This window comes from Myodes glareolus, chromosome 14 (genome assembly GCF_982192425.1).
Source record: "Myodes glareolus chromosome 14, mMyoGla1.1, whole genome shotgun sequence".
NCBI classification, from domain to species: Eukaryota; Metazoa; Chordata; class Mammalia; order Rodentia; family Cricetidae; genus Myodes; species Myodes glareolus.
Window position 1 is genome coordinate 38,226,881 of NC_142039.1, and position 26,108 is coordinate 38,252,988.

Below are 26,108 nucleotides of genomic sequence, written 5' to 3' on the forward strand. Positions count from 1 at the left end.
CGACCCTATACAGAGGAGTGTCCACGCTGCCCTTGGCACGGTCCGCAACTGAGACCCATCCTCATCCAGGCTCCTTCTCTCTGTTGTGGCATCATCGCCTTCGTGGTCTTAGGATTTGGGACTCTTCAGTCTTGGCTTCTCTGCCCACGTTTTGGTGGTTGTTTTTCTTCCTTTATTTTAAATTAACCAATTACTTAATTAACCTCAAAGTGAGCCCCTATCGAAGGCATAGTAGCGAATGAGAAGAGTGACTTAATGCATTCTTTACACAAGTCTTAAAGGGGTAGACAGATTTTCTTCTTGGTACAGTAGTGCTTAAAGACTTCCCAGTGGCCCAGCTGGAAAGAACAAGCGGGTGGCTGGGTCAGCAGAACCAGTGTTGCACGGTTCCGCTATGGCTGCAGGATATCGGGTCTGGTTGCTGTGGAACAGTCATTTCAGTCAGGGGTTTTGAGGAGGCAACATGGCAACCTGAGTGTGTTCAACAGATGTTTCTGGAGACCCCAGTCTAGGCTTTCAGATCCGGAAATTGCATGAATGAAGGATCTGCGGCTTTAGAAGCTGTCCGGGTCCTGTGTGTTCTGGGAGCCTTCTGTTGATAGCTGATGTGCAGAGTCCAGCTACTCTGGTTTTATCTCAGCAATATTGATGAGCCGTGTGAGCTGGGGCATGCCTGTCACTTAGCTTTCTTGCCACTTCTGTTTCCTTTGTCAGATAAAGAGAAAAAAGTGTTTATATGCTTGGACTCAGCCCAGATTAAATTAATTACTTCATGAAGGTATTACAATAATAGGTGATAACACACGGTAGGTGTAGGTTAGTTGTTAATCATGTCAATGGCATCAGACACTGCAATTTTCATCAGTGCTGCCAATAGCAGTGAGACTGTTTCCGCACTGTGATCTGTAGGGAAAATTATTTTCTGTGGATAAAAGTATAGTTTCCCAGGAATTCAGAGTGGTTCACTTTGATTAATTATACTAGGTCAGTGTTATATCAATTTAAGATACTCATGAAAACAGCCAAATTTGGAATGCCTGTCATAATTCTATATATCCATAAATATTTGTATCTTTAAATGATGTTAAAAGAGCGAGTGGTCCACATTCAGAAAATGGGCTTCTAGTGACTTGTGGCCTGTCATTTGCCTGAGAACAAGTTCTCATCCTCCATCCTTGTCCACTTCCCTTGTTCTGTTCTTATTTCTGCTGCTGACTGTGATGTAGTGGGAAACTCCAGGACACCCTGACTGCATGATGTAATATGTTCTCGTCTGTCTGGGTTCCAGAACAACTCCCCGAGGTTCCTTATTGTCCTCCGTCTCTCCACAGGGGCTGCTCTCTCCCTCTATTTGATAACCCAGCCCTAGTATAGATCGCGGGGTGTTGTTCTGTAATTGTTTTGTAACTCATTTCTGTTTAGCAGAATTAATTGGCTGTTAATATTGAATACCACGAATTAGGCTCTTTCTGTTATTATAATGAAATACTTGAGCCTGGGTAATTTATAAAAGCAAGGAGTTTGTTTAGTTTATAGTTCCAGAGGCTTTAGAATTTGGCCCTGTTAACTCTGTTCAGGCCCTCATGGTAGAAGCCATAATAAGGAAAGCCTGTGAGGGGGGAGAGGTGAGGCATGTATGAAATAAGAAAACAGAGCATCTTCAGCCAGGCACCAAAACCCAAAAGCAACCCTTTCGCGAGGCTCTGCCTCTTAAGTCCCACCACTTGTCCACACTAGGGATCAAGCTCCCAACACATGAACCACTGGGGGACAAACCACTTTCAAAACATAGCGCCCCACCTTGCTGTATCTTTGCAATGTCACAAAATATCCAAGGAAACAACCGGTGCCAGGGAAGCCTGAGGATGGCAGATGCTTCAGCAACTATGGTTTGAAGTGAAGTATCTAGAGAATGGAGAGGGGTGAAATTTGTTCCACCACCTGCCCTGCCTACCTGGATGGGAAGAGAAAGACAGAGGACCAATGACTATCTGAAGTTCAGCCCTGCCATGCACTGACACTCCTCTCTGCTCCATGTGCAACACCCAAATCCAGAAGCCTCAGCAAGAACACTTGTTCTAGGAAGAGCTGCTAATTGTACATACAGTTATTTTGTTTTAAATTCATACAGCAAGTAGCCAGTGCGTGAGAAAAACATGCAGTTGGAAATTGGAAAGACTCATTTGTGTGTCTAATGAAGCTTTTGAAAGCAGGCAGTTATTACTCAGAGTTTTGACTGAATGGGTAATCATGATGTATAAATTTGTGTAATTGCTTAACTAACCAAATAGATTTTTTGTCACTTCTAGATAATAATTTTATTGAAAAAGTAAACATCCTCTCCTCTCCTTTCTATCTGTCACACCCTATCAGTTTGGGAGTTTTAATATTCATGTGCACTTGCCCTTGCTCTCCATTATTCCGTGAATCAGGCCCTGTTATTTTCCAGCTGGAAGGAAGAATGGAATACTGGAGGGAGGGGTCTTTCCAATGGAAACCTGCTGTTGGGGTCCCCTGTTCTCATATGCTTCTAGCCGATGCTTCTGGCCTGTACATATTTATTTCCCAGGGACTCATTGATTTTTGTGCTACTGTGTTCATTTTCTAAAAAAGGACAAATTGATAACATGTACTTACCTTCTTTCTGCTCCCTTTCCTCCTTCTCAAGGCTCAAAATGCCCAGCAGCTCCATGAACGAATACAGTCATCAAGTATGGATGCCAAGCTGGAAGCTCTGAAGGATTTGGCCAGCCTCTCCCGGGATGTTACCTTTGCTCAGGAGTTTATAAACCTGGATGGCATCTCACTCCTCACCCAGATGGTGGAAAGCGGCACAGAGTAAGTGTACTCCGTCCCGATGCCTCCCTCCGTGCGCTCGAAGGCTGTGGGGTCCACTGCATTCTTTATTCCGGCAGTGTCTATCATGTTACCCCCCCCCCCCCCCATCGTCTCTAGAGCTGTGGTATCTGCTATTTTCTTTCTTTTCTTTCCTTTCTTTCCTTTCCCCTTCCTTCCTTCCTTCCCTTCCTTCCTTCCTTCCTTCCTTCCTTCCTTCCTTCCTTCCTTCCTTCTTTCTTTCTTTCTTTCTTTCTTTCTTTCTCTCTTTTTCTTATGTATACAATATTCTGTCTGCATGTATGCCTGAAGGCCGGAAGAGGGCACCAGACCTCATTATACAGATGGTTGTGAGCCACCATGTGGTTGCTGGGAATTGAACTCAGGACCTTCAGAAGAGTAGGCAATGCTCTTAACCGCTGAGCCATCTCTCCAGTCCCGTCTGCTATATTCTCTATTCTGGAAGTTTCCAGATGTAAAGACCAGACCTTGGCCAGACTCTGTGAAAAGTGGCTTGAACACAGCAGTGGGCCATGAGTTTGTGACTCCCAAAGCTACGTCCTCCACATGCCAGCTGCATGGTGTAACATGTTCAGAGTCCCTGAACACCTCAGTTTTCAGGGTCCAGAGGAAGAACCTTAAGTTGTTACCTCAGAAGGCCTAGCTAACATTAAACTATAATTATCTTGATTGTTAATCCATCAAACCCTTTGCTTATCCAAGAGAACTTCCTTCCTCTGACTGGAATAAAAATTAGAATATGATCGTATGTTTTGAAACATTTAAAGCGCTTTTAAAATACTTTCTTAAAGGGACACTTTCATGTTTAAAACAAATGTAGCTTAAATTTTAAAATAATAAATATTTATTGGGTACCTACTGTAGTATGCAGAATGGTGACAAGTGGCAAAAAACTTTAAATATGAGTCTTGGCCTCCCCAGATTCGTGGAGATTATTATTATAATCAGAATTCAAGGATATTGGTTCCTATGGGGATCAGAGGGCTAGAGGCTGGGCCGGCTGGATCATAAAAGGCCTTTCAGGGGTGAGATAGTAAGTAAGTGAGGCCTGCGGAAGCTTGAGTTCATCATGACAGCAGAATGGGTTAGTATTTCTGGTCATGAGCTGACCTTTCTCTGGTGTGACTGGAGAGACTGAGGAGCATGGCTGGTTTAGTTTCCTCACGTGTGGGAGAGCAGCCTGTTCTCCAGGAAGGAAGGGGATCAGAACGATTGCCCATGGGCTCAGCTGCTGGTGGCATTAACAGCACATGGCAATACTGACTTAGTTAACTACAAGTTAGTGTACTGATGAGAAGAGCTACGACGATTAAAGAGGAGGAAGAATTACTGAGGCCTGGGGCTCAAGTCTGGTCGTTTAACTCTCCCTTCCATTCTCTGCCATACAACGAACAAAGGGATGATTGTACACACCAGAAACCTGTCTGCTTTCCTCCTCCTCCTTTTCCGCGCTCTCTCCTTCCTCCCACCCTTGGCATTATCTAACCTTTGCAGTTAGCATTGGTGAAAGAGTCTTTGTTTTTCATTCAAAGACAGGTCGTTTTACCATAGTGCTGAGATTTCCATCTCATAACATTTTTTCAAGTTTAGAATTGGGAACCTTGTCTTACAGACAAGAAGAAATAATTTGTAGGCCCGAATAAGGAAATCAAATCAATCTAAGGACATCAACAAGTGTTGGTTGTCTGGACAAGGGCCACTGTAGGCAGTTCCCTTTGGCAGCTGTTTTGCTTTGTGTCATGACTAAAACTCTCCTCAAGACATGGTGGAGCTTGAAACAGCCAGGAAGAAGTTGAGAATGAGTTGGCAGCAAGGGATTTGACAAGGAAAAGAAAGGGCCTCCCGTGACAGACGCTTCAGAGGAAACGGAGGGTGGAGCGTTGTCATAGTTACTTCTCTGTTGCTCTCAGAAAATACCCTGACAGAAGCAGCTCATAAGGGCCGGATAGATTGCTCAGTGGTCAACAGCATATACTGCTCTTCCGGAGGGTCTGTATCAGGCTTCCCACAGCCAAATGTAAGTCCAGCTCCAGGGGATCCAGTACCTTCTTCTGGGCTCTGCTACAGTGCACATGCCCCTTCCCCACAGGACACACATATGCACATAATTAAAAATCAATGTGGAAACATTTTCTAAAGGCGGTTGAAGGGAGAAAAGGCTCATTTTGCCTCGGTTCCGGAGTGAAATCATCCATGGTGAAGCAGCTAAGATGGCAGCGACCTGAGCGAGCTGGTCACATTGCCTCCCTAGTCAGGAAGCTGAGGATGGAGGGTGCTAGTTGCTAGTGCTCAGCTCACTTTCTCCCTTATGTATAACCCAGGATCCCAGTGGTGCGAATGGCGCCGCCCACAGGGGGTAGGTCTTCCTAAATCATAATCTCATGGAAACAACCCCTCAGAGTATGGCCGAAGAGCATCCCCGAGGGGATGATAGAGCTCATCACATTGACATTGACCACCGCAGGTTTGCAGTGAGCAGTGGAGAATCCCTTTTGACTGGGATGAACATGTCCTCTCCAGATGACCTCTGATCCTCCTGGGACAGTGAGCCTTTGAGGCTTCTGCTTCAGGGACATTTGCTAGCATGCTAAAGTGTAAAGCTGTTACTACCTTCACGGATATTTTCCAGTGTCAGCCACTTATACATCAAGGGGTGTGTTCTAGTGCCAGTGGCAATGCCACTGACATTAAGTGGTACTTTTCCATAGGCCTAGGTATCCGGGCACTTTCGCTTTTGAATCTTTACAGTTTGAATCAGATAGTATGCATGCATCTGAGTTTACCATGGTGGCCATAATAATTGCAAATGTAATAGGAAATGTCCTCGAGTCAGGAATCCATGTGTACATCATGAGTACAAGGTTGTGCTAGCCACCGTGTTTTGCCAATAAAGCCTGCATATCAAGACCCTCCCCTTTTTAGTTTCCCATGGCAGTAGTCTGCTAAGGGTGCCATAGCACACTTCCAGACACTGATACCTTAAACAAAAGAATGCCCTTCCTGCCACTGCTCTGAAGGCTGGAAGACATCACCAGGGTTGGTTTCTTCTGAGGTCTTACTGTACAGATGACTGCCTTCTCCCGGTGTTCTCATGTGCCTTTCCCACGTGCCTGTACATCCTAGTATATCTGTGTATTCAGATTTACTCCTCTTGAAGAGACACTCATCAGATTGGATCATGAGGCTTCCTAATTCCAATGGCCTCATTCCCAACTAAAGGTCCTGTCTCCAAGTACAGTTCCATCCGGAAGTATTGGGGTTTGCAGCTTCAACCTATGAATTTTGGGATGGACATAGTTCAACCTGAAACACTTATCAAATAATCACTACCACTATTGTTCTATAAGAAAAGAATGTACAAATGGCTAGCATGTGCTTACCTTGTTAAGATACTTCTCATCTATCTCATTGCCTTTCTCCGTGGCTCACCATAACCCAGAGTTATTCAGAATAATCCCTATGCTTAACTCCAGGTTGTCAAAGGCAGGCCTTAATCATATCACGCTGCTCATGTACACTGTGAGAGACTGTCAACACCAGATGTTCCTTGTGAGCAATCCATTTCATATGTGAGCAATCCATTTCAGTACTTATATTTATTTTCAAAAGAATGCCGTACTCATTAACATGGTAATCGTTTGTAATCAGCCATTGTGACTTGACACATTCAGTTGAGTTTCGGACAGTTTAAGCAGCAGGAGGCCAGATCTTGGGTGAATTCTCTTTGGCATTTTCTTCCACATTCCCATCATGCCACTTTTCTGGGAAAGGATGACATCTCTTGGGGGTTCTTCTGCTTTCCCTTACTGTTTTGCATAAATTCAAAGCCCTGGTGGTTTCAAAGACTGAGGAAGTAGGCATGAGACTCCGAGGTCTCTTTTCTCCCTTTTGCTAGTCCCGTATCTCAGGAAGAGGTAGCTTATTTGATCCCCAGACACTTTTCTGATCTTTTCCTCAAATTAGAAAGGAAAGAAAAGGTATTCCTCTTATAAGTAAAGTGGATTCTCAGTTAAAGGCAGAGAAGACTTTGATTAAGTACTAGGAAACTTTGGAGCAGAAGCTCCTGCAGCTGAAAGCCCTGCAGTCATGACTCCTGGGCAGACAGCCCACTGGGAAGGTGGGAATGCTGAAAAATTTCTCCTTAGTTTTAGTAATGATGACGTTGAGTTCAGACCGTTCCAGCTGCTTGCTATTACCCAGTGCTTCTTTAAGGTCCATCCCCAGATTGTACCAGGAGACACCTTGGGCTGAAATCACTCAAGAAGAGCAGCACAGTGTTGCTTTGACAGAGAGCAGCATTTAAAGCCTGGAAATTAACATTTCCATCCTCGTGGAGTTTTGAATTTCCATTCCTGGGTTCTTACTGAACCAGGTATGGAAACAAATAGCTTTGTGGGGAAGTATGTTGCCCAACCCAAGCAAGGGGAAGGATGCTAAAGAACGAAGGGAAAGCAAAAGGCAGTTCCTCAGAGACTGGAAATATCTCTGGCTTGATTCCAGAGAAGAAAAATATTTGCCATTCACTACAAGTCCAACGCGTGCGCACACACACTCACACACACACACACACACACACACTCACACACTGCTGTTCAGGCATCATCCCTCCCCTGTTCAGCAGCCAGTTGTCACTGGGGGCAGACAACAGAGAGTTTTTGCAAGAATGGAGGGCAGACCACTTAGAGGTCCCTTCCTGCTTGGCTGATTGAAAGCAGCATGACACCATCAGCCTGTGTGTAAGCCAGAACACCGCCCTGGACAGCAGAGCCAAGACTGAAGAAAGCAATTCCTTTGCTTCCGAAGAACCCAGTCTTTACTGAAATTAAATCTTCATCCTTATGAAATCATATTAATTGTTAAATATGTGCAAATGTGCCAAAGGAGAACAAATACTTTGTATTCTGCCCATCCACAAACAACCACATTTATTATCTTCATGTATAGCCATGCTATTTTAACTACACACATGCATAAGGTTCATAAAAGTAGAATTACAGTCATTTCCTTCACAATATGTCTTTTGTAGCCATGTCACTAAATGTTATTCTTTCCCTTATTGTAATTGTTCACATATGCTTTCATTTTTACAAACTAGTCTATTCAGTTGATATGCAGATGATACATTAATTCAAAGGATATCCACAGTGGTTAGTTGTGCCCACATTGTAAGGAATTTCCATTATTTTCAGGATGTTTTGTGAACATTTTCAATCACTTTTCTTGTGTCCCTAATTGTGACTATTTAAATACTTTGTAGGGGACAAAGAGATGACTCAGAGGATAAGAGCTTGATCTTGTGGAGGACTCAGGTTCAGTTAATAATATTCACATTAGAGAGCTCACAACTGCCTGTAGCTCTTGTTCCAGGGATGGATTCTGATGCCCTCTGGCCTCTGGGCACCTGTACACATGTGCTGCACATAACTCAAGCAGACACACGTGCCTGAACATTATTCTCTCTTTCTCTCTCTTTTCTCTTTCACACACATACACACAATCTTTAAATTACTTCATTAGAATAAGTCTCCTGGCTCAAAGAATATAGGGATTTTAAACCACTTCCCAATAGGAACAATTTAGTAGTTTGCTAGGCTGTTCTGATTTTTCATTATTACTTTGGATGCATATCAGTTTCCAATCCCTGGTTACTGCTGGGCTGGCATTCCATACACTTTCTGTTGTTCCTGGAACATTGAGGCATTCCAGGAGTTCTCTCTAAACTGCGAATTAGTAAGTGCTGCCTGACTTGGCCGAGATCTATCTGTCTGTCTGTCTGTCTGTCTGTCTGTCTGTCTGTCTGTCTGTCTGTCTATCTATCTATCTATCTATCTATCTATCTATCTATCTATCTATCTATCTATCATCTGCCCATCGATTCTTCCTCCTTTCAGAACAGTATACTTAAAATTTTAGTCTTTCTGTGAGACAGTTAGTCTCTTATGCTTGTTCTCTCTCTTGCTCTCTTTTCAAGAACAGGTGGGTGTAACTCCCAGTTAGTTTGATAGTGGGGCTCATGAAAAACCTAAAAATGCTTGCTACTCAAACTTTGGAATATAGTTATCTATCTATCTATCTATCTATCTATCTATCTATCTATCTATCTATCTATTGTCTATCATCTATCCATCCATTTCTATCTCTATCTACCTTCCTATTTGTCTATCCATCTTGTTTGTGTGTGTGTGTGTGTGTGTGTGTGTGTGTGTGTGTGTGTATTCCTGGATATTTAGCCTAGTTTGGCCTCACACTTAGCAATCATCTTAACTCAGCTTGTTGGCTGCTGAAATTTCAGGTGTGCCACCATGCTAACTAGTTGTATCTCCTAAAATGAAGGGTCTGACTTCAGGTAGCATTCCATACACAATTGTCCTGTCTCCTGACAGTCTTCTGAGATCTGGAAGAGTTTCACAGTCATTTCTTTCTTGCATGACTGATATATTTCAATAAGGTAGTCTAACAGTGTTGACACAAAAACACAACTACACAACTCTTACCTCAAAAGGAGCAAGAGACAGTTTATCCTGGAGCTAAATATTAGTGACCGTTGCCCAGGAACAGAGGTTTATGTCACCCCACGTTCCCTGTTCTGATGTGGACGCAGTTTCATGATGTAACAGAATAGAAAATAATAAATCAAAACCCTTTTTAAATACATTGGTGGCATCACCAGAGAGGCAGGTTACAGCAAAGCTGGGGAGCCTGTCATGGGCTTCTGGTGCTTATCTGGTGCCACTCTTAGCTTGGGGGCTGGCAAGGACTAGTGGCCTGCTAAGTTAAAACATTTGAAAAGATTTCACCTAATAATCACAAGGATGTTGGATCAGATACAGAGGTGGGAAGAGCATGGCTAATAATGTGACTAATTAGTAAACTAGTCCTGTAGCAGTTTCAGTGGAAGATGTGGCTTCTTTCCAGAAACATCTTAAAGTGTTCACCAATATGGCTTGTTCAATAGTGGTTTGTTAAAGATAATTTTCAGGGAGAGGTGACATTGTAAGTTTCTTACAGATATAGACATGACCATGCCTTAAAAGAATTTACCCGTAGAATATGAGGGAGCCAGACAGGCTGTAATATTTCAAAGAAAAGTCAAAAGAGCATAGATTTATAAAGAGCAAAAGAATGTTGAGATGAATTGCAAATGGATACAGAACTGGTTTCCCACAAGCAGGGAGAAAGCCAATTAAATCACCACGAGACAGGGGAATAGTACCATTAGTTATTCAGAGTTTGTGGAGTTTTAAAATGCCTTCAAGTCGGCGGGCTAGGGCCAGATAGTGCAGAAGGCCTTGCTGCACATGTTTCCACAGTTGCTTATGGAAACCCACGTGCTTTCTTCCAGCTTTATCTACTGTTTTCTCAAGGTCAGACTCACAGTCTCTGCCCTTATTACAAATGCCTGTTGGGTCTTTTAAAATTTTACCCTGTTGTTGACACGTGATGTTTCTTTGTCTTACTGACCATGTTATATTTGGTCACTTGATTAGGACTAGGTATCTTTATTGTGACTTTTTTTTCAAAATTTGCAATTGATTCATGCATAATTTGCAGGAAAATGCTCTGAAATCATGCAAATGACTCTGTCGTCTCAGTGTCTCCGTCAAACGCTTGTGTCAGTGATGGCCCATGAGCCTATTGTCTCTGTATCTTATCTTTCCTTCCTTCTGTATCAGCAGCTCTATCTGCTAGTGTTTATTTATTTCACCTGTTGATTTTTAATGGGTTTTTAGGTTAGCTCCGTGTTATTTTTGTTCAGCTAGTCTAGGTCTGAGCTCATGGATAACATGCTGTTATTTCAAACAGGCCATGGTGAGCACTGTGACCCAGTGGAGGGTCATAAATGTCATAAATCATGTTTCTGTGACCATCCCAGAGGTTTTGTCCTTAAACTTTATGGGCACCTCACTCTTTATAACCAAGTAGATCCTTTATTCCTATTGGTTTAGTAGGCTGTCCTCTGTTACTAGTATTATTGATTGACTGTTCCTCTTGTCCCAGGCTTGGCCTATGGCTATACAGTCTGTGTCCTTCTGATTGTCCATTATTTTCAGAACATTTCTTTCTTTTCTGGCTCACCATGATGTTCCCTTTATCTCCTTTATAAAAAAACCTTAACATGAGACATTTTCCAAAGAAACTCTGTTTCACTGTAGTTCTACTGAGTTCTTACAAATGTTCCTAGTAGATATGTGTTCAGGCCAGTCTTCCCTTACTTCTTTGATTCTACCTATGACTTTTTGATAGTGTAAGTAAATAAAATAATAAATATTGTTTTAAATAAATGAAGAGAAAATGGAAAGAGTAAAAACATATCCTTTTCACTTTCTCGTTTTACTAACTACTAGAATTTAGTTTTCATGTGGCTATTGAGTTTCTGAAGGAATTTTCAGCAATGTGAGAACAGCTGTGTGAAACAGCTCCATACTGTCCTCCTCAGCAGCCTATAATTTCCTTTATCTTTAGATGCATTGACAGTAGCCAAACCCAGACATGTAACTTCGACATCAGCAGTAATGGACCAGACATTCAGGACTTGGACTTGTTGGTACAATGAAGGGGAGTTGGAGACTTTGTTACGTATATCTTTATACAGGCCTCAGCACAGCAATTGAGAGAAAGAGCTTGTCAGATAAAATAGGATATTCCCACGAGTATATCATGTACTTTTCTAAGAGATTGTCATAGAGGGTAAGACACACTCAAGTGTGGGATGGGTTACTCAAGGGAGTCATAGAGAGTAAGACATACGCCTGTGTAGGTACGGGCTCCGCTGGGGAGAGTCACAGAAGACATACGCCTGTGTAGGTACGGGCTCCGCTGGGGAGAGTCACAGAGTAAGACATACATCAGTGTAGGTACGGGCTCCTCTGGGGAGAGTCACTGAGGAAGACATACATCAGTGTAGGTATGCGTTCCTCAAGGAAGAGTCATGATTAATTATCTTAGCCATACATACTATTTTGGTGGCTCTCAAATGTTACTAAGAAGCCATTTTTCTCTTTTCTCTCTTTTATAAGTGAGATATGTGAACAAACTTTGGAGATGCCCAGTGTGGAATTATGGTCTGTAAAACACCACCAGGAGCCACTGTGGTTTGCAGTGACTTTAGCACATGCCACCTTCCTGAAATGGGGTCCTAGTGGGATTCCTAGGAAACTGCAGCTTATGTCTACACCTGGGAGAAGGCTCAAGCAGTTGTTAATTTGGTGGGTTTCTTTCTTCTTTATTGGCAAGAGACTTCAACCATATTCCTCAATAGAGGGTCTATTCCCTTCTCATGTACCCCCAGCTTTTCCCATCTTTCTTTTTTGCCTAAATACTCTATATAGATCATAATTTCTCCTGAAGAGTGAAATCATTCCGCAACCACTTAAGTACTTAGCTGTGTACCTGAATCTCTTCGTCCTTATACAGAGCAGCCTGGATCTTCAAAGGATTGGAAAAGCAATAAGCTTACAGATGGAATGGCCTGCATCATGTTGGTGCCTTTGACAGTCATGAGGAAAGAAAATCAGATGTCAGGGAGTCTCCTAGAAGTAGCCTAAAAGTCAGATGCGTGGAGAGGTAATGTGTGGGAAATAAGATAATGGCGATCTCAAGAGACTAGTGAAAAAACAACATTCTAACATACTGCTCTGAAAACAGTGGCACCGGCCCAGAGAGAAACCAAAAGTGACTGGCGTGCTGATCTGGCACAAGACAGTAGTTTTGTTTTGTTGTTTTGATTTGTTTTAGAGACAGGGCTTTTCTGTGTAACAGTCCTGATTGTCCCGGAACTCACTTTGTAGGCCAGATTGGCCTCGAACTCACTGAGATCCACCTGCCTCTGCCTCCCGAGGGCTGGGATTAAATGTGTGCACCACTACCAGGCTTAAGACAGTGGTTTCTGAATTACCCAATCATGAAAAATTCCTGTTTTCTCCCATAGGTCAAGATATTTCCCCTTCCCAAATACCCGTCTCTGCAGTTTAGGGTACAAAGTCTTATCTAATAAATATTCTGGGGCTTGACACCCTCTCCTTTTTCTAGTGGTAGGCTCAGTCACACACAGACCGCCTGGGACTTCCCAAGTCTCAGAGTCACCAGAGAATCAGGCACCAGCTGCAGCTGGAGGAGAGAGGGATCTAGCACCTCCTGCCTATCTTTGTCTGTAACTGATGAACTCCAAGCACACCTTGTACTGAAAATGGAACAGTACAGTCTGTTTCTTATAGGTGGGACCAACTGTAAGGAGGGGCAGACACTAATCCACAGAACAGCACACTGAAGGGAGATTTAAAGCTGGATTGATCTGGCTGGATTGAGGAAGCGAAGGTGCTTTGAGAAATAGTCTTTTTAGTCTATCTCTGTCTTCTTGAGCCTGGGAGGTGTTGTCCCTGGGAAGTGTCTTCCAATTTTTCTTTTCTCAGTTTAGTAGTCCTAGCACATCAGAGGCTGAGGCAGGAGGATAGGGTGCTTGCAAGTACAAGGTCAGCCTGGGTTCCATAAAGGAGGCTTGGCTTAAAATGAACAAGTGTAAAATATTTTTAAAATGGACACACACTTAGAAGCCCACATGTCCTTTATTCAGTTAGAGTTGTCTGTCACAAGCCCCATCTCCAAGCTTCAGTCCTGGTATCCTAACCGATCGCTATTGTTCCCGGGAGGATGCACTTGCTCTCGAGAAGGGGAAGAGATTACTAGCAGTGGGGATTTGTCTGAAGAAAGAAAATCGGTTCTTTCTGGTAGAGTCCTTTTGCCACAGCTTTGCCCATTGCAAAGTCACCCATTCTTGCTCCTTGGGTAGTCTTCTCCCATTGAATACGGGCCCATCCTGGTCGCCTGAGTGCTATCATTGTAACTGTTGAACGATTATTCTGGCTCATGCTTTGAAATGGACAAGTGTTTCTACTGTCCTGTATCTAATCCTGAATTTTCTTTTAAGATAGGTTTCTTTTGGAGAAATCATTACTTTGAAGACTGTTTCTCATACATATATTTATTTCTTTTTAATTTTGCAGCCGATACCAGAAGTTGCAGAAGATTATGAAGCCTTGGTAAGAATACATCCTCTATTGATGTGATTTCATACTTTATTTACTCTACATAATTAAGTTATGGCCTCTTGTTTTATAATTATGCATCTAGATATTTTGAGTGTTTTCCCTTTTTGTTTGAAGTTCTTATAAACAACTTAGTTCTTTTCCTTTTGCTATTTACTTGTGGCAGAAAGGGTATTTTATGATTGTTACCACCAAATGATCAAAGCTGAGTTGCTGTCTTCCTTGAGCAATGATAGACATAATTTTATGCATTACTTTACATAAAATGTTCTCTTTTGTGGCCTATGTGACATTCAGAGCTAGAGTTTGGCTTTCTTCAGTGTCTTAGAAAACAAAAGATCTCTCTATATAAAGGATTTGTACATAGAATGAAAATTATTTGAGTCTGAAAAAACTGGTTGCTCACCCATTTCCTATGTATTAAGTTGCCTACATTCCGTTTATGTCTAGAGATGTTAAAAGCTACTTTTTAAAAAATAATTTTCTTTCTTATTGAGAATTTCATACATGTGTACAATGAAATATAATCATTTGTATCCCTGATCCCCTCCAACTTTCCTGGTATGTTATTCCCAACTTGTTTCATGTTTGCTTGTAGGCATGTTTGTTTTGGTAACCACTAAGTCTAATCATTGCTTCCTGTACATACATAGAGGGTCACAATGGACCATGGTACCAGTGATCACACCCATAAAAAGAATGTTTCTCTCCCCAATCTGTACCGACTGCCTGTAGTTCTTCAATAAGGGGTGGGGATTGAAGAGTGCCTCTCCCATTTACGGCTTGATCTCATGTGGGTCTTCTTCAGATAATCACAGCTGCTATGTGTTCATGAGTTTGATAGCCATATCATGTCTCTAGGATAGCATTTCATAGTACTCTTTCCCGTTTTCTTGTCCTTATATTCTCTCTAGTGTCCCATTCTGCAACATTCCCTGAACATTGCTTGCATCTGTGTGAGCGCATGTGTGCATGCACATGTGCATGTGTGTTTAATAAATGTGCATGTCCACTTAAAATTTTGTTTAATCGTATGTATATGTGTGTGTACATATGACTATATGGTGTTTGTGTTTGTGTGTGTGTGTGTCTGCTGTGGAATCCAGAAGAGGGAGTCGAATGCCCCAGAGATGGGTTTATAGGTTGTTGTACGCCACCAAATATGGATGCTGGGGACTGAATTTGGGCCCTCCAGAAGAACAGAAAGTACTCCTAACCGTTAAGCAAGCTCTCCACCCTAGCATGTCCCATTATGGGATGAGCACTTAGTCTCTTATTTGTACCATTGAAAGCTGCCCTCTGCAAAATGAAGCATCTCTGACCAAGGTTCAGAGCAGCTCAGGCCTATGGGTACAATAATAAGTATTTGGAAGGCAATTTGACAGCATGACCAATGACCTGATAACAACAGCAACTTCTACCAAAGGGACTATAATCTAGCCATGGACTTTTGACCAGAATGATAGTACCAGCATGGAATTCTCTCCTGTAGAGCAGATAGCACACAGTTAGCCCTTGCTGTAATGCCACTATTGCAGCAGAAGTCCATCTTGACTGGTAGGTTGGTATTGCAGCATTCAGATCCCAGTGCTGACTAGGACCATTGGTGTCTATTACCTCCCAGCAGCCTGCGTAGCACCTTTTGGCTCTATGAAAGCTAGTCAGCAGGGAGAGAGTTTCAGTTTGGAATTGTTTTCACTGTCAGACAGCTGAAGTTTGTGGTCGTATCATGTCGTTATGGTGGCTCACCAAAGGCAATGGTGGTAACCTGTGTTGCTTTGGAAACTTTGGGAGTTTCTCTGATCCGTAATTCATAGTGATATTCAGTATTTTGCACTCTGATTCTCATTTAATAACCCATGTTTTCTGGGAGTAGCGCTATCCGTTCATATAGGGAAATTCTGTTGGAACTGATTTTAAGATTATATTTAGTGATTAGTTTACTAACTACTCTGTACTAACTACTCTGTTTCCATAAGGCCTTTTCATAAATCCTTGGCTGTGGTTAACCAACTCATAATCGCCCCTCCCATATCTCCCCACTGCCATTCCTACTTAGTCTTTATCCTCACTATTCTACACTCCTTTCAGATCAACTATCTCTCCAATTAAAACGTCTCTGTTGGGAGTTGGCAAAATGGCTCAGCAGTCAAACACCTACTGTGAACTTCTGGAGACACAAGTTTGGTTCCCAGCACTTCTTATTGGGCAAGCTCACAATTGCCTGTAACTCCAGATCCAGGGGATCTAACACCCTCTTCTGACTCCTACCGGTAGTGACACACACATGGTAGATACTCACACAGACATATTCAGGTACACATTAATAAATATAAATAAAAATATTTTTTTTTAATTTTCCATTATAAGTTAGTTTTTTAAAAAAATCTATTAAGCAGAGTATGTTCATACATGTCTAACAAAGTTGCTAAAGCAGATTGAATACATTCCTGTGGTACTAAGATACCAAAAAGATATTTTCAGTTTGACCCAGAAAGCTGAATACTGTCTCAAAATGTGCACCCCTCCCCATAACACAGAGTTTCTCTGTGTAGCTTTGGATATCCTAGAACTTGCTCTATAGACCCGACTGGTCTCAAACTTAGAGATCTGCCTGCCACTGCATTACTAAGTGCTGAATTAAAGGTGTGGCCACCACCACCTGGCTTAACTTCAAGGTTTAAGCCTCCAGACCAGTAGTTCTCAGTCTTCCTAGCGCTGTGACCCTGTAATGCAGTTCCTTATGTTGTAGTGACCCCAACCATAAGATTATTTTCGTTGTCACTTTGCAATTGTAATTTTGCTATTGAGTGTTGTCTCAGTTTTAAAGACTACTGGAAATATGTATTTTCCATTGGTCAGGACGCACAGGTTGAGAACCACTACTCTAGACATAATATTGTTTACTTAATTCTGTAGTCTGAGTTCAGGGCAGTAATCTCTCCCACTGCTCCCATAAAGGAAGACTATTAATTTGGAAACTTTTTTGTGTATTAAATTATTATACAGTGGAATGGGATGATGTGTTTCTGCATAAAGTATCTAAATTTTAGTTTCACACATTTTAATATAGTAGGAGTTCTTAGGTAAAGCAATAGAAACAGTCTTTTGAGATATATCTTGAACATGCCATCTCAGCTTTTAAACTCATTACTTTAAAGCTACACTTAAATCTACCATCCAAGGTCAGAATAATGAGGGTCACTTCTGTGGTACAGAGGTTAAAATCAGATGGTAGAGCGAGGATAAAAACTTACCTTCAGCTTCCTAAATTTGCTTAGTTAGTAGAATTGGGGTTCTTAGCTAATACATTTTCTTTAAAAATTGCCGGCTAATTTTAACTTTTGTGTTGTTGAACCACTGAACAGTGTAATGATGTTCCTTTGTCTTTATGGACAAAAGTCTCTAACCACAACCCCGGTTCTGCTATGACAGAGTAGTGTAATCAGACTAGCACAGATAATGATGGAAAAAAATCTATAGTAAGTGTTATAATCAAAGCATCTAGAAACTCTTGTTTGGTGATACTAAAGGGAAAACATAGAAGGAATCAGTCCTTGAGGGAACAAATGGGATTCAGTGAGATTTGTGTGTTTTCTTCAGTTTGTTGCAGAATACCTGCTGGGCCCAGTAGATGAGCTAGCAGAGAGCCTCAGGGTTAAGCAGTTACTAGTTTGGGGACAACAGGCTGCTAGAATATTAAGAAGACTCCATGGGGTGGGGGACAGCTCAGGTTTTGAGATACTGCATCTTTATGTGACTTATTTAGGAATCCATCACATATTACGGCAGTGTAAATGCATGTGTGTAGACTTCCAGAAAGCCTGGTTTATAAAGGCTGAGTCCTGGCTGGAAACAAGGATTGTTGAGAGATGTGAGCTGTCTGTCACTGCAGAATGTATTTGAGCTGACCTACTAGAACAAAAGTCTGAGTTATGAAGACTGACAATCTTATTCAGTATCTAGTGTATCATTAATTACGATATAGAAGAAAAACATTAAGGATGAGCCATATTTAAGAGAGGGAGAAAAGAATACTTAGTAGAAAACTGAACCCAGTAAGACAAGGTATTGATATTGGCAGGTGAAAATTCTAGAACTTTTTTTCTAGGTAATAATAGTAGTCATAGTAGTAGTAGTTGTTGTTGTTGTTGTTGTTGGTGGTGGTGGTGGTGGTGGTGTGTGTGTGTGTGTGTGTTGTTGTTGTGTGATAGAGGCAAGGAATAGAGGATAAAGGAAGGCAATGGCAGTGTAAATTTGAACAAAAGTCAAGTGAAAGACATTGGAAAATGTCATATTAATGTCATATTGAAACTCATTACTTTTGTACTCTAACAGAAATTAATAGTAAAAATATGATTTGAAAAATAAGATACAGAATAATAAATGAACTATTGTGAAGTCTTAACACAGAAATAGAAAACATGAAATACAAGCAGATACCATGAAATACAAGCTGAAATAGTAAGGGCTGGAAAGATGACTCAATGGTTAAGAGCACTGGCTGCTTTTCTAGAGGATCTGGGCTCAGTTCCCAGCTCACAACATGGAGGCTCACAACAGTCTGTAACTCCAGTTACTGGGGATCTGATGCCTTCTGGCTTTCATGATTACTGCATACAACTACTACATAGACATCCATACAGGTGAACAGTTACATACATACAATAATTTTTTTCACAAATCCCAAAAATTTTTTAAAGTGGTTTAAAAAAATCCTAAAAAATGAAAAAGTTAAAATAAAAAAAAATTGCTGAATGAGATCTGAAGGTGTCAGAAAATGTGACCTAGCTTTGCAGTATATATTCAGGCTGAAAAATAGAAAACTGTATAGTAAATACTTGACCTATGAAGTAACAAAAACGATTTAAAGTATACTTAATTAGAGCCTGAAAGGATTCTCAAGAGGAAAAAGAAGTATGAGACATAAAAATATTTGTAGATAATTACAGAAAAATTAAAATTAATGGAGATATAGAAATTCATAGAGTTAATAAACTCATGAAACCCATAAAAGATGGATACAAAGGAAATTACACTTGGGAACATAATAACTTCTGAAATCCAAGTTAAAATTAAAACTTTCAGGTCAGTCTTGGAACTTACTACATTACAGTAATAAAAATAAGAGTAAAGGGGGTTTTTACTAGAAATAATGAAGACCAAAAGGCAGCATGTTGAGTTATTTTTTTTTTTTTTAAATCTGCTGTCACCAGAATTTTGTGATTCATATAATCTTCTCTGGAAATGGAGGTGAATGGAATAATCTTTTGGTTTCTAGAGGGGAGATACTAACCCAAATGCATTATATGAAATTGTAAAGAACTCACTAAAAATAGAGCTTCTTGTCAGCATACATTCATTGTATAAGATAAAAAGCAAGTTCTTCAAACTGAAGAGACTGTCAGCAGATAGAAATTGGTCTCTGTGGAAATGTATGAAGACCACTTTGGAAACTGTTAAGTGCATAACTATATGAAGATAAAATAAAATTTACATTGTTGTTTGAAAACATGTAACTATAAATTGAAATTAAAATGCTCTTTTATTTGGGATTTATGGCCTACGTAGATTTAAAATATATGACATTAGGAGTAGGAGCACAGCAAATGGGGACATAGAAAAGTGTACTCCAACAAGTTTCCTTTTGTATAATCTTAGTATACCTTAGTGTGTTAATAGTTCATAAAAGTTTTGTAGCTGAAAACCCAATGGAAAAATTAAATTGAGCTACTAAACAATATTTGTTTAACATAAAAACAAGGTGTGAAAAGAGAAACAGCATAAACGATAGCTAGGACAGATAGAAGTCAATTACAAATATATTTTAATCTTAACAATACAGTAGATATAAGTGAACTATACACTTTATTTACAAGGCTAGGGTTCTCAGAACAGATAAAAAGATGACCCCAGATATAGACTGTTTATAAAATATAAGAGGGGAATATACAAATTCAAAAGTTAAAATGGAAAATACTTATCATATACATGCTGATACGTTGAATAACTTTATTACTATCAGACAAAATAAAAAAATATGTTGTCAGCAAAAAAGTTATAACTAATAGTAAAAATAAATCATCACAAATACATAAAAACTAAATATGTATGAATCTAACATATTCTGCAAGATCCCTGAAGCAAAAACTGATAGAAGTAAATAAACCTAACCTCGTAATTGAGGCTTTTAAGATGATTGTCTTCTAATGGATAGGAATACTAGGTAAAATCAGTAACATAAAGATGCTATAATTAACGTTACTGAGTGTTGTTTATGTAGTGTAATGCTAATCAACAGAAGAATACAAATCCTAGTATATTTGAAATGTTCATCATGATGGATCAGATGCAAATGCAGATGAGTCTCAAAAATTTTAAAATTGTTGGAATTTTACAGATTATATGTTTTATTCCAATGACATTTAACAGAGATCATTAATAAATAGCTAAAAAGTACAGATGGTTAGAAATTAGAAATTAGAAAGCATGCTTATTTATCTAAGAGTTGAGAACAATAACTTTATCAAAAGCACAAAATAATTCTAAGTGATGGTGCCAAATTTTGTGTGTATAGGTGAAGACAGTGCTTATCAGGAAGTGTGCACTTTTAAATGTTTATGCTGAAAAAATATTAAGAAAATCAGGGATAACACAAGATAGGAGGGTTTGGTGGGAAAAGATGGGAAAACAGGGTAGAGGAGGGAACATGGGTAGGAACATGTAACACTAAAGGCCTTTCAAAAGCCCCATGAAAACTGACTATTGTAGAAGCTTCATAAAATAAATACATATCTGAAAGGCACTTAAATGGAGTCATCGTATTTGGGAGTGGTGGTGGGATAATGGTCTAACTAGACTTCTTATGCCACCAAATAAAACCAACAGTAATAGGAATGGGTTATAATTTGCTGAGTTGTTGACCAAAGGGGTCGCATAGACACTTTCAACCACCAAAGACTATCTTCAAGACTTTTAATTACTCTCTGTAACCTTATCATAAGGTTCTATTGCTGAAGACAACGCTTTTTTTTGTCATCAAACATGAGGAAATCAATCTGGTGCCCCGTTAGAAACTTCACCCTTACTGACTAGTGTTTATGGTGCTAGAAGTGATTTTGTATGCTACTAGAGGAGAAAAACACCATGCAACTACAAACCCTGAAACCTACAACAGCTACCTGTGTGCAAGATAAACTGGCACAATAGTGGCACAGATGTTAGGGGTGTAACCAACCACTTCTTAAAAAAAAAAATTAGATTTAAGGCCCACTCCATGAGATGGAACCCATATCTGGCACTGTTAAAGTGGCCAAGAACCTAAGACTAGATATGTCTGGTTTAGGGGAAAACTTATTATTCTGCTATGGTGCAGGAGAATTGTCTGTATTCTGTCAATCATGTTTTAAATAAACGGTGATTGGCCAGGCAGGAAGTATAGGTGCATCAACCAGACAGGAAGTAGAGACGGGTGGTGAGAACAGGAGTATTTGGGAAGCAGGAAGCTCTTTCCCATTCCTGCCCATATCGCTGAAGAAGCAAGATATGACCTGCCCTGCTGAGAAAGATACCAAGCTGTGTAGCTAACATAGATAAGGATAATGGGTTAATGTAAGCTACATGAGCTTATAAGAAGCCTGAGCTAATGGGCCAGTCAGTTTATAATCTTATGGAGACCTCTGTGTGAATTTCTTTGGGGCTTGCTGGCTGTGGGAACAGGGCAGAACAGAAACCCCAATGAGCCTGGCCCTCATGTTACACCGCTACAGCAGTGGTTCTTCTCAGCCTTCTTAATGCTATGACCATTTTAATAGGGTTCCTGGTGGTTGGTGATCCCCAACCATAAAATTATTTTTGTTGCTACTTCATAACCCTAATTCTGCTATTGTTATGAACTGTTATGTAAATACCTATGTTTTCTGACTGCCTTTGGCAATCTCTGTGAAAGGATTATTCAGCCCCAAAGGGGTCATGAACCTCAAGTTGAAAACCACTTTGCTGGGCTAGAAAGAAGCCTCAGCAGTTAAGAGCACAGGTTGTTCTTTCAGAGAAAATGAAAAAGAAAATGAATGAAATTTGTGCCCTGGCAATGCTGAAGCATGAATATATGGTGGTTCTGTTGAACTTGTCCATATTGGGTTTCATAGTCTAAGTTGATGAGGATGATGAACCAGGTTTCTTCCTCAAGAGTATGCCAGATCTCATTATAGATGGTTGTGAGCCAACATGTCATTGCTAGGAATCGAACTCAGGATCTCTGGAAGAGCACACAGTGCTCTTAACATCGATCCATCTCTCCAGCTCCTCTGGTTCTTCCTGAATTCAATTCCCAGCAACCACATGGTGACTCACCACTATCCATAGTGAGATCTGACATCTTTTCTTGGCCTACAGGCATACACGCAGAGAAAACACTGTATGTATAAATAATATGTGTGCCACATAACTGACTTTAAAAAAAAAGGAAAACAATTTTGCTAAGGGTACATAGCAGTAAAATGATTCCTAATGATATATTGCTTTACCCATCAACAAGTGCATTGATTCATCCTCATCAGGGATGTTTCTTCTTGTAGTCAATGGGAATTAATACAGAAATCCATAACTAGACAATGTGCAGAGAGTGAGAGACTTTAGGGTACTTGGTCTTAAACGAGATGTCTTTATCAAACTCCTCCCTTCAAGGCTCAAGGGTCTATGCAGAAGAGGTGGTAAAAAAATTGTTACAACCAGAGGTCATGGATGACTTCAAGGAAACAGCATCATCCAGATACAACAGGGCTGATACACACATGAGCTCACAGAGACTGTGACAGCATGCACAAGAAAGCACAGGTTCAAATCAGACAGAATTTCAGCACTGACAGAGGGACACAAAGTCCCATTTTTAACCAAGAAGCTATTTACAATTGAATGATGCCTTCTGTAAAAAGAAAAGTCATCTTTCTCCAGTGGAGTGTTACTGGTTATGTCAACCAAGTGGAGACTGCATGGCCATGACCAGGAGCAGTGGGCCAACAGAAATAGAAATGGACACTGTGTATTTTTGGGGGCGGTGGTACTGGTGGTGTTTGTCTTACTGGTTTTGTTTGTTTGCATTTTTGATTTTTTGTTTTGTTTTGCTTTTGAGGACCTGGGAGGAGTTGAGGGAGAGCAAAGACTATGATCAAAATACAGTGTAAGAAAGAATTTCTTTCTTTGAAAGAAATTTCAAAGAAAAATAAGGCATATAAGTTTATACTTGGGGGAGTAGGGAACATTTGAACTTATTAAGTAGAGAATAAAAATAGCAATGAATGGAAAAAGAAAGAAACAAATCATAAAGAAATTTTAGGGAAATAATTATTTGCAGACAGAGGTGAGCAGAAGAATAGCAGAGAGTACATCATTGCAGAGTGCTGATTTTCACAGCAAGATGAAGGCACACTGTGAGTGTTTCTCTGCTAGCAAATTTTAGGTTTTAGATAAAATGCACACAGTCCTTATGAAATCAAAATCACTGTGTGTACCTGCCGTGGAAACACGCAGCTTTGATCTCCTTTGAAGAATCACTGGTTGCTCAGTCATGAGGAGTTCAGCCCTGGATAACTTTCGACTAAAGCACATTTTAGATCTGTGCCAGCTTTAGGTCAAGGCTGTTATCTCCCAGCAGCCTCTAGTCTTTGAGCATGGGGAAAATACTAGGACCTAGCTTTCTGCACATGGTGGGCTCTTCCAACAGCTGCAGTTTATTCTGCAGCTTTTTATTACTCACCTGTTCTAGAGTTTTCCATTTGTTTAATAGGACTCTATCTCATTCCTCTCTCAGACATCTAATCTGCAAACTTTCCACACGCAATCCTACCTTTAGGATTTATAAATCTGCTTTATAGTTTTTTTTACTTGTGTGCAAGTGTCTGCCTGAGTATGGGGTGTGCATGCTCACATGCGTGTGTATGCATGTGGGGTCCAGAGGGAAACCTTGAATGCTATCCCCAGAAAGGATGCCCACTTCCTTCGAAAAAAAGTCTCTCACTGGCCTGAAACTCAGCCATTATGTTAGGCTGTCTGGTGCACGCACCCCAGGGACCCTCCTGTTTCTGCTTCCCTAGCTCTGGGGTTTCATGTGCCACCCACCATAGCCAGCCAGCATTTTACACAGTAGCAGGAGCATCATGCCCAAGTCCTTTTGCTTGCAAGATCAGCATTTTACTGACTTATCCACTTAGGCCACAGACCTTATCTAGTTTTCTAATAAGCCCCTCAATCTCCTAACTCTATCCCAGCCTCTGCTTCTTAGAAAAGCAAAACCCATACAGTAAAACTGACTCCTGGTAGCTGTAGGTGTTCATGTTTCCTCAGGTGGTTGAGATCATTATTTAAAAAAAACCTTGCTGGTGTGAGAAAATGATTACACAAGTAAATTCCATTATACCTTTGTGGAAGAATTACCAAATGTAGAACAGATAGGGAGGAACGGTGTACAGCAGCTTTATGTGGCATGCATCATCCCACAGATACAGACATTTGACTTTGGCAATACAGGAATTAAAATTTATGAAGCAGAGTGGGCAGTGGTGGTGCACACCTTTAATCTCAGACCTCAGGAGTCAGAGGCAGCTGGGTCTCTATGAGTTCAAGGCCAGCCTGGTCTACAAAGTGAGTTCCAAGGCAGCCAGGGCTACACAGAGAAACCTTGCCTCAAAAAAACAAAACAAACAGACAAAAAACAAGACAAACAAAAATTATAGACCAGTCTTCCAGGGAAAAGAGGTATAGAAGACCCCAGCAAGGTATTAACAGAGAACCAAGCAATACATAAAACTAATACATCTTGACGGATGCCAGTCCTAAGTCAAGGATGGTATCTCCCAGCAGCCTTTCATATGTGGAGGGAACATAGATAATTTCTATTTTCAGTTTAATTGTATTGAAAACCACCTAGGCAATAAAAAGAAGTATAATATTCTCTCTCATTTTCTCTCTGTCTCTCTCTCTGTTTTGTGTGCATGCATGCATGTTTGAATATTTGTATGTAAATAATGTCATTTCCAAAGAGTGGAGGTGGGAGGGACACTATTCCGAGAGACTGAGAACCCAATGAAATAGAAAGGAAACTGCTAGCGTAGTTATCCATTTTCTTCACCCCCTTTTTCTACACACACACACACACACACACACACACACACACAAATACATGTTTTAACAACCTCTGATGATGACTGACATGTATAGAACTATGAGCCAGTGTAATGCTCCCCTCCTGCAGATCGCTTCATCATGTATTTACCAAAGAGTCTAACATCCTGACCAATGTGACTTATGCAAGAGACAGCTAAACATTTGAAAATCAGTGTTCAGCTTTTACCAAACACATGAACAATCAGATAAAGTAATTATTTTAGAGAGAAAAAGACCATAAACCCAATATTCATTCCTATTAAAAGCTCTCAACAGAAAGAACTACATCAACTTGATAAAGACCATCTATTACAAAAAAAAAAACCCATCAAACTAATGGCGGAAAGTCTGATGTTTTCTTATCTTGACAATTAGCAAGAAGACAAATACATTTTCTTCCCGTACTTCCACTTGGCAGAGCTCTGTATGAGTTCTTACTCTTTGTGAAAAGCCAAGACAGAAGTTAAAAGGAACAATATCAGAAAGGCATGAAATTATCTCCATGTATAGAAGACCCAATTATGTAGAAAATTCTAACAAAACTACAGAGAGCCTGGCATGTGTGGTGATGACATTCATCAAGGTCTTGAGATATAATATACCTGTATAAAATATTGTGCTCTTTCCTGTTTACAGCATACAAATAGGAATGACATTACATTTTCCACTTACAGAATATCAAAATGAGAAAAGGGAAAATTCTTATGAATAAATTCAACCAAAATGGGCAGTATCTGTTCACTGAAAAATGAAAGCATTGCTAAGTGACAGTAAAGACCGAAATCAATGGAAAAGAGACCATTTTATTTTTTGAGGAACAATGTTGAAGATACGAATTCTCTACAAATCTCAGTTTAATGTTATATAAGTCACTGAAACAAAGTGAGGGTCTGTGAGATGTCCCACTGGGTAAGGGAACTAACGTGGGTTCAGTCCCTGGAACTGAAAGAAGAGAACCAGCTCCTGCAAGTTGTCCTTTGACCTCTGTCGTGCTTTGACCTCTGGATGTGTGCTATGGAATGTGCGTGCACCCATACATGTACACACACA

The 26,108-nt window shown here is 40.5% G+C and overlaps 1 protein-coding gene across 4 annotated transcripts in view; it reads left to right on the forward strand.

Annotated features, from left to right (window-relative positions):
• The window catches only part of Elmo1 (engulfment and cell motility 1), a 516,507-nt gene that overhangs the window by 161,362 nt on the left and 329,037 nt on the right, over window positions 1–26,108 (forward strand). For all 4 annotated transcript variants that reach the window (XM_085699273.2, XM_085699272.2, XM_085699275.2 and 1 more), the window contains exons 6-7: window positions 2,669–2,838; window positions 13,857–13,892. In XM_085699273.2, coding sequence (XP_085555399.1) covers window positions 2,669–2,838; window positions 13,857–13,892 — 206 coding nt within the window. The remainder of the gene's footprint in view (window positions 1–2,668; window positions 2,839–13,856; window positions 13,893–26,108) is intronic.